The 19082-nt window shown below is 47.5% G+C and overlaps 1 protein-coding gene across 5 annotated transcripts in view; it reads right to left on the reverse strand.

The window, feature by feature from the left end:
• Positions 1–2561: 2561 nt before the first annotated feature.
• LOC122389206 (endoplasmic reticulum aminopeptidase 1-like) overlaps positions 2562–19082 on the reverse strand; it is a 415829-nt gene continuing 399308 nt past the window's right edge. For all 5 annotated transcript variants that reach the window (XM_043380990.1, XM_043380988.1, XM_043380986.1 and 2 more), the window contains 4 exons: positions 14415–14544; positions 3835–3919; positions 3363–3500; positions 2562–3248 (listed from right to left, as the gene is read on the reverse strand). In XM_043380990.1, coding sequence (XP_043236925.1) covers positions 3057–3248; positions 3363–3500; positions 3835–3919; positions 14415–14544 — 545 coding nt within the window. In that variant the 3' untranslated portion in view covers positions 2562–3056. The remainder of the gene's footprint in view (positions 3249–3362; positions 3501–3834; positions 3920–14414; positions 14545–19082) is intronic.

The raw sequence follows: 19082 nt of genomic DNA on the forward strand, positions 1-19082 counted from the left end.
CTCAGCTGTTTTTATACAAGTCTTGTGTGCTGAATCCGAAAAAGCTGTCCATTTTTCTCGATTAGCTCGAGTTTTCACACTATGTCAAGGATAAAAGTTCACACACTGATGCATTAATATGCACATTGGAGTGGGCATGCTGATATATTTTCACCAAGGTTGGATATTTCTCAGCTGTTCTAATACAAGTTTCGTGTGCTTAATTCAAAAAAGCTATCCATTTTTCTCGATTAGCTCGAGCTTTCACACTATGTCAATGATAAAAGCTCACACACTGGTGTATTGATATGCACATTGGAGTGGGCATACTGATACATTGTTCCCCAAAGTTGGATATTTCTCAGCTGTTCTATAATACAAGTTTCGTATGCTGAATCCAAAAAAGCTATCCATTTTTCTCGATTGGCTCCAGTTTTCACACTATGTCAAGGATAACAGCTCACACACTGATGTATTAATATGCATATTGGAGTGGGCATACTGACACATTTTCCCCCAAGATTAAAGATTTCTCAACCGTCCTAATGCAAGTTTTGTGTGCCGAATTCGGAAAAGGTATCCATTTTTCTCGATTAGCTCGAGTTTCCACACTATGTCAAGGATACACACCGATGCATTAATACCTATGCATATTGGAGTGGGCATACTGATACATTTTGAGCTTTTTTAAGTCCCATCCCGATTATTTCCCAGAAAGCTGGTGATTATAGTGAAGAGCAGGTAGAATGTTTCAACAAAGACATACGCTTGATGGAAAAACGGTACGAGGGTCCGGTCGGTGGGACGGCAAGTGTCAACTTCCTGGCGGACTATTGCTGGTGCTTGAAGAAGGACGTCCCATGTGCTCAACACGGTCGGAAATCCGTGAAAAGGCGATTTGTGTCGCAGCAGTGCGTGTGTAGTGTGATCGGAATTCACTTATAGTGGGTCAGTTTGCAGTTTAAACATATATATGCTTCTGTGTAATTAACTATACTAAGCCAATCAGCATGGCTTTGTTCATATAGGCAACACAACGTATCTTAAAAAATCGAGCTAATCGAGCAAAACGGATTCCATTTCCGGAATCAGCGTGAAAAACTGACCTATAAACAGGTGAGAAACCATTGACCTTATAAATCACGCAGACCAGTGTAAGTTAAAAGAACTTTCAGCGCTCTATCGCCATTGCGTCCCCAGCAATGATAAGAAAACCGTCAGAGGCGGATAGTTCTCGCTCCCACGGCCACAGGGGGTTAAACCTCGCTCTCTTCAGAACAATGGGTCATTATGACGTCTTTGACTATTTGGGTCCGAGGTTAGTTTGCGTGGGTGTCTTAAGTCTCTTAAGCAAAAAATTAACAGAGTTGCAATGAGCTCTCGATCACATTTGACCGTTCTCAGTTCAGACCAGTTGACAGTTGTTATTTTTTCCACTGTACGACGAAATTCAATGTTGTATAGCGACCTTAAGAGGAAAAACACCTTTTTAATATTTTAATCATTCAAGGACATTGCGTTGAGAAGACTTACTGCAAAAATAAATTGCAAAAAAAAAGATGGCTACCTTTTCAAAATATGATTTTTAGAAATGAATTATATGTAAAAAATGAAAAACCGAAAATTTTCCAAAATCATTCATATCACAAAAATCGTTGTTTAATTCCATTTGTGGGGATATGCAGTTTTATATGAATCTAATGAGTATTAAGCTAAATATCCGCGGATGAAATTTATAGTTTTTATGATAGTCATTAAGTTGCCTGGGGCAATATCTCCCAAATTATTCGACGGACGTGATTGAAAATGTCACAACACGATTCGCCGGGCTAGATAATCCCATAGCCGAAATTTCATTAAAATTGGAGAGGTAGGGTGTTATTTCGCGCTTGTTTTGGTCGATCTGTCGTGGAATGCCCTGCAGCTGCGGCCGTCTGTCAGACCGTCTGCGGCCGTCTGTCAGACCGTCTGCGGCAGTCTGTCATCTGTGTGCGGCGTGGCGCGCCGCAGCCAGCTGCGGCAGTCTGTCAGACCGTCTGCGGCCGTCTGTCACCCAGCTGCGGCAGTCTGTCATCTGCGCGCTTCGCCCCATCTCGGCACGGCCGGCTTCCGGCACTTGACGAGTGTGCCGCCATTAATCTTTTTTTATCATTTAGTCGGACCTCTCTCCAACGGGCTCATGCCCCAGTTATAGGAGAGAGCATGACCTGTTCCTCCTCGTACTCGAGATGTCAATCTGATACCAACTTTTTGGTGTACCGATACTAAACCGATACCAACTTGGTATTTCATATTTGAAGGCTGATGCATTTGGTATTTTGCTGGCATTATGAATCATCATTCATCAATAATGTAAAAGTGGCTGATAATTCGGTAAAAAGTTGGTACTTCCCTCATATGCCCAAGTCGGCTCGGTTTCGGTATTTTTCCACGAGTATTGTTGGTAGTTGGTTTGGTATCGGTATCACGAGTTTCCGTAGTTGGTTTGGTATCGGTATCACGATTTTCCGTAATTGACATGACTAGTCGCTAAGTGTCCGTGTGCACGGCTGAACTGGGCAGTACATTTGGAACAGTTCGGCTGAACTCGGCAGTAAGTATATTTGGAACGATTCGCCATCGCCCGAACTGGGCAGTATATTTGGAACGGTTCGCCCGAACTCGGCGGTCGTATGCCGCCGGTCGCCTTAACTAAATGGAAGGGACTGGCCAGTGGAATAGCGGCGCTGTGCGCGATGCCTCGCCAATAACACGGGAACAAAGTCGGCGACTTGTATAGACGTAGCGCCCAGCGTCACCCGCGCCGTCGCCTCCAGTCTCTAATTGGCGCTTAGATTCCTCCTTGCCCATACGTGCCGCCCATGTTACCCCAGTCACCGACACTTGCAGGTTGGAGTCGAATCGATGCGACGGAATAGTCAGGTCCTATCCCTGGCCTGCACGGGTCACATGGTCCGTCTCCGGCGAGCTGCATGGGTTACATCGCCTCTCAGTTGGCGCGCACCGCAATGCATTATACTCAAAACAGGCGCACAGTGCAGCGGAGAGCTGCCCTGCCGGCCGGCCGGCTGGTGCCGCTAGTTGGGCCAGTGTCTGGCTGTTGGCGGCGCGGCGCCGGCCGCCTCCCGCCGGCTCCAGTCCTCCAGCCATGCGGCCGCCGCGGCCTGGTGGCTGCCGCGCCAGCGGATGTTCAGCTGGATGCTTTCCAGCGCCTGCCGCAGGGAGCGGCTAGCGCTGCGCAGATCCTTTCCGTCGAAAAAGGCCCGCACCTGGCGCGGACCATGGGGACGGAACTGTCAGCGACGAGTTCAACGGTACGGCAGTCAACACACCAGGCAGTGAGCGCGGTCAACCGGCCAGCCGCCGTCTCCTCTCAGTCTCACCTCCTCCAGCTCCAGCTGCGTGCTGAAGCGCGACACTAGCTCCTGGATGATGTTGTCGATCATGAAGGTGCCGCCGCCAAACTTGTCGAGAATCTTGTGCCAGTTGAGCCGGACGAACCGCCAAAGCCGGAGGCGCGCCTGCCGGGGGTGGCGGTGGCGCGTCACTGGTGCGTCACTGGTGTGTCACTGGTGCGTCACTGGCGCGTCACTGGTGTGCCGGCACCAGGGCGCGCGGCGGCTACCTACGACAACCGCCAGCAGCTACCCAGGCCGCCCTGCTACCTACGGCAACCGCCAGCAGCTACCCAGGCCGCCCTGCGCCTCGTGCCAAAGGCAAACACGACGGCACAACACCATAGCGGGCCCAGAACGGGGCCTATTCGGTTTTTCATCTGGCACACTTGTGAACTGGACCAATGGCCAGTCGGAGTTCAAATAGTGCCGGCCGTGTGTGGCTGCGCTGAATACTCACGGCCTGGTTGGCCGCCGTTGACTCCACGACCAGCACGAAGTCTTGACTGCGCACCAGCTCACCCGCCAGACTGATCCGCAGAAAGCTGCCGGAACATACGGGTGGTGTCAATTGGTTACCGAAAAGATGTGCTCACCGATTCGGTAATCAGTCGGTCATCCCCCCCCCAAATCGGACATTTTCGGTCACCCTGAAACCATTTTCAAAAAGAGAAAGTACCTATTCCATTTTTACCTAGTTAAAATAAAATTTATTGGGATGTTAATGAAAATAGTTGCAAAATTTCCCCCAAAGGCTGCTACCGGCACCGCCCCCCCCCCCGCCCCACAAAAATGTTATGGGATACCGGCATGCTACCCAAGATTCCTTTACTACTCAGGTTGGTTCACTAGGGAAATAAAGGCGCCGTGGTGACGTCATCAGAGGAAATCCTTCACGTTCAAATTAAGGGGTCATTTGAATTGCTGATTTTGGCTCGATATTGTACCATTTTTTAGTTTCAGCCCCATTTATCGTAATGAGGCGAGCTCATTGTTACATTGGTACCTACAGGGACCCGCAGCTGCTTCTATACACACTATGCATTTCAGCGTAGGTATTCTTGGCCTGTAACACCATTGAAGGCGAATTGGGCAATGATTGTGTGCTTATTAAAACCACCATCTGAAGGGCTTTAAACTGATGTGCTGCTCTCCGAATTAAATGAACGTTTAATGGCTGTATCAGCAAAAGATTGTTTTCAGCGCTTTTTCCTGTCCCATTCCTTCTAAAACCTGGGCCCAATCTTACCAAATGCCGTGAATGCGGATTCACGGCATTTGGTAACATTCAAAACTATCCCACATTCACTTGTCCATTCGTTCAGGCAACATTCATAATCATTCACGCTATCAAAATCATTGGCCAAGATTAGTTGGATGTAAATAAAAAGGATATCTTTTATCGGGGTTACATGAGCACAGTAAATACGTATTTAGCCGCTAATTGGAATTAGGAACGCATTACCGTCTCATGTAGCCACCTGCTAGTACGAATCGGCGATCCGATCCGCGGTTACATGAGCAAAGCAAATACGTATCACGATCGGATTCACCGCTAATGCGAATCAGGAGCGTACTATACCGACTCTTGTATCCACCTGCTAATACGAATCGGCGGTCCGAACAAAATCCGCTGGGAAAGGAGGTTTAGAAGCGAATAGGACCAAGATACGTATTACAGGAACTATTTCTTTCCAAAAAGAAACATTAAAATGCAAAATAATACGTATTTTTTCATTTGCTTCTTTTGAAATAATAATTAAAAAAATATGTCGGTATTTTATCAAGTTTTCAAAAATAAATATAGTGAAAACCAAAAAGAAAATATCAAAGTACTTTCAGTTGAAACATTTTTCTGACAGCACTACAGACGAATCAAAGAGAGGCAAGTGCTCAATGAGTCAAAACAAGACAACTTTATGTTTAACTTTTTTTGTTGTTAAGTTAATTGAGAATGTTTTGAGCAGATTAAATGCAAAAAAGGCATAAGGTATTAAGTTTTTAATTCAGTCACCTCTATTGCTACGGAAATGCGCCACATTTGTATGCTATTCCGTTTGTAGTGCGCATTACCTTCCGTCAGGCCGAGAGCCAAACTAGATCCGTTTGACGTCACTGACACGAATTTGCTCATGTAGTCTGTGCACTGAATGCGTTCTTGGGGAGCTGATGCGAATTAGCGTAGTACGTATTTGGAACGGATCGCTCATGTAACCGAGGCACACGATTCGGGCCGTATTTCACAAGTACTATTCTTTGCTGAATGGAAGCATCAAAATGCAAAATACTAAGCATTTTTTATTGGCTGCCTCGTAGAAAATAGCAAAAAAAAAATGTTGGTATTTTGGTTTAGTCTTTGAATGTGAATTTGATAAAGATCAAAAATAAAATGAATGAAATATTTTGATAGATAATTTTTTCTGACCACCCTGCTGTCGCTGCATGGCGAATCAGTGCCCAGTGACTTAAAACAAGAAAACTTTGTTTTCATTTTTTGATTTCATGTTAATTTTACATGTTTTTTGAGCCTATCAAATGATATAAATATTTAAAATTTAGTTCAGTCGTCCCGGTAAATGCCGCAACTGCGCCATGACTGTACGCTAATCCTATTCCGTTTGTGATGCGAATAACCGGCGGTCGAGGAGTGAACCCGGGTGAGCCAAACAAGATCCGTTTGACGTAGATAAAACGAATTAGTCTCATGTAACCGGTGCCGTAGATACGTTTGTGGGGAGCTGATGCGCATTACCGTAGTACGTATTTGGAACGGATCGCTCATGTAACCCCGGTAACTGAACTCTATAATGTGGAAGGCGCATCGGCCGCCAGATGGTGTCCAACGGTGCCGCCATGTTGCGCAGACCAGGAAGCGGCCGCCGCCTGTGTTGGGGAATAGGGAATTCGGGACCTCGATTTACGTTTGCGGCCGCTGCATCCGTTACGTTCAAGCTATGTAGACACGGAACCCGGCATCTTACGCAGAATTGAGTGGAGAACAAGGTGACATCTTTAAAAATCCTCAGATACAGGGCACTTTCACGTTAAACCCTTATAAGTCAATGGGGAAATATGGAAATTGCTATTTTAGCGCCGGATATGATCTGAAACTATATCAAGCATTAGAATCGTGCTTTCATGCACTCCTTGCAAGGTCCGATGCTTCACATTTGCATTGTTGCCCTTGCGTGACGTCATTTGTGACGTCACAAGGGTCATAAACTTTTCTTCAATAACTCCCGATCAAATTGAGCTAGCGAATCGGGAAAGCCACAAATGGACTCAGAAAGATCTGCCGAATCGAATGATATGCAACATGACCTCACTCGACCAGCTTCGTGACCTGAGAGCTCTGACCTGACCTTGTCACGAGGTCAATGCCTTATGTTGACCTCACCCGAACAAAAAGTATATCACTCGATGCGCCTGAGCTAGGTGAACACGATGATGCCAAAATCATCGCGGCTCAGCGGGCATTTTTGGCGAAGTTATTTACCAAAAACCGAACCCGTGCCTTAGGTCACTTGATCTGACCTCAGAGGTCACCGGTTGACCTGAGACCTTTAAACGGATTCCTATCAGTCACTCTGCATTATACTCTGCCGCATACGACCACTACCGCTATATTCTAGTTAACCCGCGCGGGGCTGTGGTCTCCAGCCGAACGCGCGGGGCTGGGGGGGGGTAAATTTTACCCCCCCCCCCTGTTATCTCCCGAATTAATGGTCCGATTTGGAAAATTCAAACGCCAATCGAAAGATCTCATCACGAACAACTAAAAACATGTACTTAATTTAAAGTTTGAGGTCAAGGTCAAGGTCAGGTCAAGGGTACAAATTGCAAGTTCCTACAGTAACGGCCTTGCACCGTAGTTGCCGAAGAATGGAGTCATGGACTGAGACTGATTGCCCAAAACGTATTCTTAGGCTACCAAGACAATATTCGTTGCATGCAATATCATTCAGAGGTCAAGGTCAAGGTCAGGTCAGGTCAGGTCACCAAAAACAAAATATAGAAAAGGGCATGTGCGACACATGTTTTATGGGTCATTTTACTCATAGAATTCAATAGGCACACTCAATAAGTGATATGGACCACCTCTGGATGAATTTCAGGTCGAGGTCAGGTCAAGGTCAGGTCAAGTGCGGTCAAATTTTGAAGTTGGTTGTTAAGGCCTAAAAAGGTGTCTATCTGATGCAGTTTTTCACGGCGAATCGAATGGTGCTATTTTTGTTTCCGTACGAGGTCTAGAACTTCAAAAAAAAATCATTTTTCAAAATTTTTGTATGTCGTGACGTCATAAAATTTTGAATTACTCCCACATTTTTGAACCGATTCTTCTAAAAATTGGTATGTAGGTGCACATAGACCACTTCTCTGACATATATTCCGGTTTTTTTCGATACACTCAAAATTTTGGATTTTATAATTATTTTCCAAAAAAAGTCAGTTAAAAAAAATATGGCCAAAATCCAAAATTTTCAAAAAACGAGATAGCCATTTGATAGACAAAGTAGAATTACGTATAAACTTTTTGTTACGTCTTGATTCCTTTAAAAATGAAGATGTTAGCGGCGTTTGAAATTGTGCCGTTTTTGAGGCGAAAATGGCGAACATGACGTCACTAAAACGTCAATTTCTCAAAAAATATCCGACAGATTTCGCTCAAATTTTCAGGGAACATGTCAAATTGATGTAAGAAAAGGTACTGAAAGTTTGGCGGCGCTGCGCGCCGCCGTTTTCGAGATATTGCAAAAATTCGCGAGGGGGGGGGGTAAAATTTACCCCCCCCAGCCCCGCGCGGGATTAGCGGCGCATTAGCGAGGTGGGTCCAACAACCCTCTCGGCCGAGGCAAATGTAGAAAGACGATGGTCCGGCGAGTAAATTTGAGGAATTCTGAAGATTCCATCGTGTTCCCCACTCAATTCCGCGTAAGATGCTGGGTTCCGTATCGACGTAGCTTGTACGTAAGGCCGCAATTGTAAATCGGGGTCCCGAATTCCCTATTCCTCAACACAGGCGGCGGCCGGTTTCTGGTCTGCGCAATATGGCCGCCATCGTTAGACACTACGGCCAATAGGGTTGAAGCGGCATTGCTCCCCTGTGCTTTGATATCAGTGTCGTAAACTCCGGCCAGTGCTGCCAAATCCTATTTACGGCATTGGTAAGATTGGATTGGGCCCTGGAACCGCTCATTCCATTCACTCCTGCCATCTGACGATGGTCGTGCTGATTAGTAGTTCCGGCGCTAGTAACTGCTCCACTTTTGTACCCGGCACAAACTCAGGAGGCACCGTGGCTCGACCAGTGAGGGTCGGACCGAGCCGACTGCCTGGGGCGCGGTTAGATCGGAGGCCCTGCTGGGGAAGGGGACGGGAATGAAGGGGAGGGTAGGAGGTGGTCACGTGGTCCGTCCAAGCTCGCACACGACCTGTCCCGCGCCCAGCCATGTTCCGTGATCCAAAACGGCACTAGAGCGCTGTGGAATTCCTGGAGGAGACGCTTCGAAAGGGAACTGCAGCAGCACTATTTTAGCATATTCTTTGGAGATATTGTTTGTTTGTTGGGGGTTAAGGTTCCCAACTGCCAGGTCCCAATTCTGTGGAGATAAATGAATATTGTCTTGTTGCAGAAAAAATTGTATGCCTAAGCCGTACATACCGCCGCTTTATTTAGTCATACATTTATTTAGTTCACGTCCCAATTAGATCCGTTCCACCCAAGTGTGGCTATTCCAGAGTCAGGCTCAATATATCAAAGTAGAAACAGCTCAGTTGGTCTCTTATGCTAAAGTACAGGCACACGCACCAATTCACGCCCATTCCCACTCGGCCATAGACGTGTCATCGAGAGCCGGCGCTGCTGGCAGCCAGCCCAGCTGCGACTGGCGCACGCTGCTTGTTTGTTTTTGTTTTGTTGGGTTAGGCCCTTTCGATCTGACAAGACCATTTCAAAGCCGGAAGAATGATAGGAATTAGGGGGAGACATTGCTCTGGGCAGACACCCTAGGGCCTAGAGTCGCCGGGGCTTAGCCCGTCCGAATGGACAGGCCGACCAGCCCCCCAAGCACTCTCTGCACCCGGCTACGGGATGCGCTCCCTCGGGAGAAGCGGCTGGACAGCCCGCATGAGATAAAAGTGTCTGTCCAGCCCGGAGTGGGGGCTTCGGCGTGGAGGAGAAGGATTTCAGTATCCTGATTCCTGAGGATGGAAACGACGGAACGGAGGAGCACGTTGCTCCGAACCTCCCCTTTACATAGCTGCGAGAAGCATTTTTTTCCCCGGTAAAACAATTAAGGATCTGTGGATCTGTAAGCTTTTTGTCAGCGTGCGACGGTTATATAGGCCGTACCACTAGCCGCCTTTGTTTTAGCATCACGGACGGCAGGTATGCCACCCTCATCTTACACACTTGATTTTATTTGGCCCAATCGCTGTGGAATTTCTCAAACTCCCTGACCGGTCAGTGAGTTTGCAAACTCCCTAGTGATTTTGTAAACTCCCTAGTGAGGTTGCAAACTCACTGATGGGTCTCAGGGAGTTTGCAAACTCCCTAGGGAGTTTGCAAACCCCCTGACCCATCAGTGAGTTTGCAAATTCACTAGGGAGTTTGCAAACTCACTGATCGGTCAGGGTGTTTGAGAAATTCCAGAGCGATTGAGCCAAATAAAAACAAGTGTGCAGCATGTGTGTGTCATACGTGCCGTCCATGATGTTAATTAAAACAAAGGCGGCTAGTTGTACGGCCTATTTAACAGTCACACGCTGACAAAAAGCCTGCAGATCATATGCACACCATAAATGCCTACTTAAGATTTTAAATTGTTCAGTGATCTACCCCAAACATGTACCGCCGCTTCATTTAGTCATACACTTATTTAGTTTACGTCCCAATTATAGATCCGTTCCACACGTATGCCTTATATGTTTTAGCACAAATGACCAACTGAGCTGTTTCTACTTTGATATATTGAGCCTGACTCTGGAATAGGCACACTTGTGTGGAACGGATACAATTGGGCCGTGAACTAAATAAATGTATGACTAAATAAAGCGGCGCTACATGTTTGGGCTAGATCACTGAACAGTTTAAAATCAAAAGTATGGTGTGCATATGATCTGTAAGCTTTTGGCAGCGTGCGACCGTTAAATAGGCCGCACAACTAGCCGCCTTTGTTTTAACATCACGGACGGCACGTATGCCACCCACATTCTGCACACTTGTTTTATTTGTCCCAATCGCTCTGGAATTTCTCAAACTCTCTGACCGGTCAGTGAGTTTGCAAACTCCCTAGTGAATTTGCAAACTCACTGATCGGTCAGGGAGTTTGCAAACTCACGGATTTCTCAAACTCCCTGTAACATATATAAAGCAACTTTGGCCAATTGCTGATCTACTATATATATATATATATATATATATATATATATATATATATATATATATATATATATATATATATATATATATATATATATATATATATATATATATATATATATTCTATCCGTATCACACTGTCCGACTAACAACAGGGGCATTCCACGATAGATCGTACCACTTTTTTTCCAATTTGACACCCTCATCTCTCGGATTTTAACAATAATTGGTCTCTGGGGTAATTAGGGGCTCTGAATCCTCCTGTTACAATTTCAGGCTTATCAGATGAGTGGTTTTTGAGTTATAGTGTATAACATATTTTGGATCTTGCGTTGCAGCCCCAAGTTTGGCGGTCTGTAACTCTAAGACGGATAATCCAAATGCCAAATGCTATACGGCATTGAACTTGCATTGAAACAAAGAATAATATGCATTTTTAAAATTTTGAAATATATACTATTTTTGATATATAACACCTCGAGTTTCCTTTCATTTGCATTTTTATGCCTTTGGGACCAGATTTTTTGAATTTTTATTTACTTAGAATTTTTATTTACTTACATTTTTGGATCATTTTTAAGCAGCATGCAAAAATTTAGGAAGGTGTTCTTTCTATAAATGTACTTATTTTGCGTCACCGTAATGGTCTCGAATTGTGATTTCGGAAGAGAGCCTACAAATGGTGTGGTAAAGCTGCCTAGTGACATCACTGGTTACTGAAAGTTCAATTGAAGTCATTTTTGCCTCACTTTTGCATTGTTGACCTTGCGTGACGTCATTCGTACGTCACTAGGGTCATAAGAGTTTTTCGTCAATAACATTCGATCAAATTGAGCTAGAGAGACGGGAAAGCTACCAATGGACTCGGGAAGACCTTGCGAATCGAATGATGTGCAATATGATCTCATTCACCCAGCTTCGTGGCCTGACCCGACTGTTAACCATCTCTGTAGCGGCGCTGTTTGTCCAGCGCCGCGCTGCACACTGGTCGGAAACGCTCCAGCGAGAGGCCAGCAGCCTTTCCGCAAAAGTTTTTTGCTTGTTATTCCACAACTAGTGAAGCAAACTTCATAAAACTTTGCATAGCTTCTCTGTCATATGTAAGCTATCATTTGGATGTCAAGCACTAAATATATGACGTGAATCTGTTAAGTTATGACGTCATAATTGAGTACAATACAGGATCTAGCACCACTTTAAGTCAACAAGGGAAATTGGGAGCTGCTATTGGGGCACCGGGAATGGTTTCATGCACTCCTTGCAAGGTCCAGTGCTTCACTTTAGCATTGTTGACTGCGTGACGTCATTTATGACGTCACTAAGGCCATATAAGTTTTTCGTCAATAACTCCTGATCAGATGGAGCTAGAGAGTCGGGAAAGCCACCATTGGACTCAGGAAGACCTGCCGAATCGAATGATATGCGATATGACCTCCTTCAACCATTTTCGTGACCTGACGGGCTCCGACCTGACCTTGACCCGAGGTTAACACGTTAAGTTGACTTCACCCGAACACCAAGTATAGCATCCAACGCACCTGAGCTAGACAAACACGATGATGCCAAAATCGCGGCAGTGCGACCATTTTTGGCAAAGTAATTAACCTAAAACCGAGCCCGTGCCTTGTGGCACTTACCTGACCTAAGAGGCCACTGGCTGACCTAAGACCTTAAAATCGGGTAGTACCTAATTGTTGCGTCTTATAACGGCACACAAGCTCGTTTTTTTCCGCGAGGCCCTAGCTCAATTAGAGGCGAAACGGCGAGGGAGTTGTACCAACCCTCCCCGGTCAATATAGAAAACCAATCGGTCCGGCCAGGGTTAAATACCGGAATTGTGATCTAATGTAAAAAGACGGCCCAAGGTAACCCGACGTCAGTGACAGGTGTCCTATATTTGCAGCTTCTTATATTCACGAAGGTTTCAATTTCCACTTTCTTCAGCCGAGTGATGGCTGTCAATAGCAAGGCTCTCTAAATGCAAGCTGTAATCGCCACGCAATATGTGGAAGGCTTTTGATGTCAATGCATACATAAATGCATACATAAAACGCGCTTTTCACAAAATTCATAAACTCAAGCGCATCTGTTTTTAATGACCAGTCAACTACGCATGGATGCGTGCAGGCCACACAGGTCAGCGTAAGCCGGGCGCGGCGGCCGAGCCGAAAGTGGGGCGGGTCGGGCGGTACTTGGGTAGGAAGAGCGGCCCCTGCAAATTTTGCGCAAATATGCGCAGTTAGCTTTTATGTTGCCCTGGTATAAATTTAAATCTTGCTTCATCTCACAAAAAATCAGAGTGGAACTAGATGGGACTACCTGTTGTTTCCTTACCTAAACTTTGCAGTTATATTCCAGAATCACTGTAGGAGAGCCTTCATAAAAAAGCTACAGTAAATCTTAGTTAGGGAAAAAGTATACCAAAAAATTTGCACTGACCAGTCGGCAACTTCATACCGAACATTTTGATGCATAATATGTGGGATTTCAATTTGGTGTCTATCAGCAATAAGACTCTGAATATCCGGCTCAAGAAACCTCTTGCTCCGCGTCAGTTTCCGAGTTCTGGGATGCCCCATCTTCGGGGGCTGATTACAGTTATTTTTGGTCACCCGGATTAGTTTTTTGGCCTAAGTATAATAATTTGATCAATTTCAAATCGATCTATATAAAAAATAATCCGAAACTCCGGAATCGCCCGTGGCCTCTCGTGAGGGCGTTTCCGACCAGTGTGCGCTGGTTGGCTTTGCCGCGGACTCGGGCGGTCACGTGATGCCCGGGGGCTGGCTGCCGGCTGGGCCGCCCGGTCGGGGAGCGGAGTCAAATACACGGCAGTGTGCTGACCCGAGGTCAGCGACTTAAGCTGACCTCACCAGAACAAACAGTATACCATTCGACGCGCCGGAGCTAGGCAAACGCAAAGATGCTAAAATCGCGGCTCTACGACCATTTGTTGCGAAGTTATCTATCAAAAACCGGACCCGTAATTTGGGTCACTTGAAATTACCTCAGGGGTCACCAATCAACCCGAGACCTTAAAGTAAGGTATCATTCGATGCATCTTGTAACGGCGCACATGCTCGTTTTTTTCCGCAAGGTTCTAGCTTCATTAGAGGCGAAACGGCGAGCTGGGGTCGTACCGACCCCCCGGAAACCCATTTTGTATGCATTAAAATGAGGAACTTATAGAAAGAACACCTTTCTAATTTTTTGCATGTCGATTTTAAATGACCTGAAGCTTATTTTGAAGAAATAAAAATGGCAAAAATTTTGGTCCCAAGGGCCATTACCTATAGACAATTTAAAAATATACTACGCCTTTTTTTCAATATGTAAAGCTTTTCTTTCCAATTTCAAAAATACTGTATTAATCTTTGATTCATCGTTAGTTCAAAGCTGTTTACCGTTTGTTGCTTGCTTAGCTCGTTTTTGAGTTATAGCTCATCAAACTCACCCTTACAATCTGAAGTTGAGAAAATATTATGCAATGTAACTCAAAAAGTTTTCATCTGAGAAGTATGATATTTTGGCAGGTGTTTTTGGAGCCTATGATTACCCCTTGTACCAATTTTCATTTAAATCTGAGAGATGAGGGTGACGGGCCTGGTACGATCTATCGTGGAATGCCCCAACATATCGATCCTGCAAAAATGACTCACTGCTCCAGAATGAGCGGGTCCGTGGAGGCGCCCAGCGCCCGCAGTAGAGAGTTCTTCTCGGTGGGCGTTGTTGCGTTCAGATAGCGCTGCCAGACGAACTGCCAGTCACCGGTGTCGCCATACTCGACCCCTGGACGGCCACGCCAGTCACGTCAGTGCAGTGTCGTCATACTCTACCCCTCGACGGCCACTATAGGATTGGCATGTCATTGAAAGGGCAGAGCGAGACAAACACAAGCACGCACGCACACAGTCCACATCTCGGCCGCATCTACATAGAGCGTCCGATCACGCATAGTCTTTCCACAGTTCCATGACAAATCGACCAAGCCAACACCCTACCTCTCAAACTTTGATGAAATGAAGTTTGAATTTTGCGTCTAGGGGGTTATCTGTGCCGTAGATTCTTATTCTCCTACTTTCAGCGCTTTACTACAAACGGTTTACGAGTTGTAGCCAGAGACATTTTTGAAAATGCCCAGAGTAACCCTCTTTTTAACCCTATTAGTGGCAGGCTCCTGGCTACCCCTATTAGTGGCAGGGGGGGGGGCTGTTTACGACCCCCCCTTGATATCTCGAGATCAAACGGGCCGATTTTCAAAATTCAAACGGCATTCGATTTCGCTCAACGTGATCTACATTTCTTGAAAAAAAATAAAAATTAAAAAATGTTAATAGGGGGGTGGAGGGGGTAAAAACGAGCAAATTGCAGATACATTTTAGACTGTTATCACGGCCAGGTTTCTGAACCAATCTTAACGCAACTTTTGCCTATCGATAGAGAATGAACCAGGAATTCACATGGATCCTAAAAATGTGCATTTTCAAAAATCATAGGCGGATACAGATCATTGAGATTGGGGGTACACAAAAAGTATAGTAAATAAGGTTTTTATTGGTACTGTTTCTAAAAAAGGTGGCAATGGTCTTGTTATGTTACAATTTTCTTATGAGAGAACGACTACAATTGTATTGGTCATGCATAGGCGGTGTCAGGGCACCTATGTTGGGAGGTAAAACATAACCCCCTTTTTGGACGCCTGGATCCGCCTATTATAGCAAAAACGTGTCAAGAGGATGCACAATAACTTTGTATATGTTATCACATGATACCTTTCATTCACTGTTCGTAAAACTGGTGTATGCAGTTATAATACATCAGCATCGTGATCTTCGCCCAAATGACTCGCTTCACGAATAGGACCCCCCACTTCCCAGTGCTCTGGAGCCGCCCCTGGTAAAGGTATGAACTTGAAATTTTCAGGGAATGTGCCCAATTTAGTTTTAGGTAAAGTCAGAAAATTTCAGCATCGTAGCTTCAGCGGTTTCGGAGATATTCCCGAAAAACCTGAGGGGTGGATGAAAACAACCCCCCCTGCCACTAATAGGGTTAACTCCTATTATATAAAAATATGGCCAGTAACCTACATTAGTATGTATTTCATTGGAATCCTCATTGACTGTAGATTTTTTTAAACCATTTATTTGTACACCATCCGTCAAACAAGTTTGTCCGTACTAGTAGGTTATGCTATATAGGGGGGGGGGGAGGGAGTGGGGCACATTCGTGCAAAAAATGGATAAATCCATATATCTGTTCTTTGGTTGGTGCAAGGGTAAAATTGTTGATGGTAGCATGGAAAGGAACTATTGCAGATATGTGTCCTGTTCAAAAGTTTTCCTCTAAAATTATCGTCTATTAGAAAAAATACTTTTAATAACTCTGAACGTTTGCACAACACTGCCCCAGGTATGGGACACTTTCGTGCAAGGGGTGGGGCACTTACGTGCACCCTGCAAAGTTCAAGGAATTACCGGGAATTACCAGAAATTTACCGAAAGAAATTGGCAGGGGGCCATTTCACTCGATTCCCTTCCACAAGAATGCATTGCACAACAAATGTAGAAAGGATTGACTGGACAACGAGAATGTGCCAACTGCCGGCCATCGACCTGCCTCCGTGACCTTTGTTGTTGTTGTTTGACCCCCCGGCTACCGCCGGAGCGGTAGCCGTAGCCGACCAGCTCTTGTGGGCCATGTATCCGGCGGCCAAGGCCGCCACCACGTCGTCGCGCCAGATATCGTGGGCCACACCGACGATGTTGCCCAGCGCACGGAGCCGGGGCCCGTATAGGCACGGGCACTCCAGCAGCACGTGCGCCGGGGTGTCCGCTGCTTCAGAGCAGACTATGCAGCGTCCCGCTGGGCATTCCTTGTCGTCACAATGGGGGCACTCAGGTGTAGGTCTTCGACCAATCCGGTGGAGGTACTGCTCCGATCGGGCCCAGTGGCCAGACCGGAGCTGGTGGATGTCGACGGCCTCCTCCCTGGTGGCGGTCCGGACCGGGGCGGGGGTGCGATCCCCCATGACGGTGCGGTACCAACCGGCTGGCCAGTCCGCCTGCCACTTCCTCTTGGAGTACCGCGCGACAACCCGCGTGAGGGTGCGGACGTCAACCGGCGTTGACTGCTGGGGAAGAGCGACCGCCTCCTTGGCCAGGGCGTCCGCTCTTTCATTACCGTCGAGTCCACAGGTGGGCCGACCCATTGCAGCGTAACCGTGCTGTCGTCGGCCGTCAGGCGCCGGAGCTGGGCCCACAGCCTGGCGCCCAGTGTCGAGGCCTGGGCCGCAGCGCCTCCAGCCAGGAGCAGCAGAGCCGCCTTCGAGTCCAGGCAGGCGACTACAGGCACTCCTCTGCAGCCCGGCAGCTCGGCGGCCGCCTCCAGAGCTGCCAGCAGCGCGGTGAGCTCCGCGCGGGTGCTGGAACAGAAGCGGCCCGCCGGCACCCGCACCCACAGGTCGTCTCCGTTGGGTGGGCGGAGCAGCGCGCCGCCACCGCCGTTCTCCACGCTACCCTCCGCCGAGCCGTCCGACCAGACCCAGACGGCCCCGGGCGGGAGCTCTCGGATGCGCTCCTCCGCCGCGGCACGGCGGGTCTCTGCAGATGCCGCGCGGCTGGTCCGCGGACCGAGGTCCAGATGGAATTGGACGGCAGAACTGTCGGTCCACGGCGGCAGGGAGTGATGGAGGCGGGCCTCCACTGGAACGTTTTAGCCCCGGCGGCCGACAGCGCAGCGAGCCCCACCTCTCTCCATCCCTCGGTGGTACGGAGTCGACGCGGGACGACCATTTCGCCCACTGTCCTCAGCGGGTCGCCCTCCGGCAGGGACGCGGCGAGGCCCACCATTCTTGCCGCTAGGGTCAAGCGCGCGGCGGGACCGCGCGTCCGCCATCCCGGCCTCCGACACCAGGGCGTGGACGGGCGTGGACGCTGCGCAGCCTGTCACCGCACGGGCCGCGGCACGCAGCTCTCTTGCTATGAGCTCTACGTGTGTTGGGGGCAGGGGGGGGGGAAGCGGCTGCAGCGTATTCCAACGCCCCCTGACGTAACCATTTGCAACAGTCCTTAGTTGCCGCTCCTCCAGACCCCACGAGCGTCCTGTCAGCTTCCTGAGCTGGGCTACCCTGGGCCTGACTTTGCGGCGGAGTTCCGCACAGTGTGTGCCGAAGGCGGTCAAACGTCACTCCCAGGAGGCGGAGTTTGGGACCCGCTTTCACCGGGGCGCCTGCCACCTTCACCGTCACATCTTTGGCAACCTGTGCCTATTGCGAGAGGACAATGGCCTGGGTCTTCTCACCTACTCGCGGTTTAAAATATAACATTTTTTTCATGAAAATATTATATATTGTTAACGGTACTGCCGATTGCGTGACCCATTGTCTCAGAATCCCGATGATGCCCGCCTGGTAAACCTCAACGTATATGCCAAATAGCTGCTGTGCCTGCTGATAATCGTGGTGTGATGCACCCGAGAAGACTTACCGCCATTTACCTGAAGTGCATCGAAGGTTAGACATAAATAAGCAACACCGGTGAATCGGTCGTGGTCATAAATGTGCATTGGGTTCATGGTAGGTACTTTTAGCAGCAAGTGCCAATATTTAAATGTTCCTTGTGTAACATAAGGACCCTTTAGCTGGTTACCAAACTAGCTATTCTGATGAATATGTGCTTAACATGTGCTTCATCAGTCACTGAAGTAGTCGACAATTAAGTTAAGACTTGTCTACTTAAGCTCACCAAAAAACACCATTGAAGGTTACTTAACACATGAACGTACAGTATGTCTAAAAAGTATGTCCCCTGGTTTGGTGTCCCACGGTATAGGCGAATCGGTATCTTGGCGGAAACCGCCACCGAGGTAGGGAGGGTCGGAGAGGGGAAGGGAGGGGAAGGAAGGGCAACCGCTCGGCACCAGGCGATGCCTGACTGACCCCTCGCTCCGTCCATGACGTCCATGAGTTATAGTGCCTTTCGAGCAGCTCTACCGCGCAAGCTGCGTGGAACGACCTCATCCTTATGAACACTTCGACGTAAGTACTAGTTTGTCAATAAGCCTTTAGCTGAGAAAGTCCTGTTTGCCTATCAACGACACCAATGGTGCTTTATCCCCCGTCGGACCTATTGGACCTATAGGACAATGGCCTGGGTCTTCTCACCTACTCGCGGTTTAAAATATAACATTTTTTTTCATGAAAATATTATATATTGTTAACGGTACTGCCGATTGCGTGACCCATTGTCTCAGAATCCCGATGATGCCCGCCTGGTAAACCTCAACGTATATGCCAAATAGCTGCTGTGCCTGCTGATAATCGTGGTGTG

This window comes from Amphibalanus amphitrite, unplaced genomic scaffold (assembly GCF_019059575.1).
Source record: "Amphibalanus amphitrite isolate SeventyFive unplaced genomic scaffold, NRLGWU_Aamphi_draft 000348F_arrow, whole genome shotgun sequence".
NCBI lineage: Eukaryota > Metazoa > Arthropoda > Thecostraca > Balanomorpha > Balanidae > Amphibalanus > Amphibalanus amphitrite.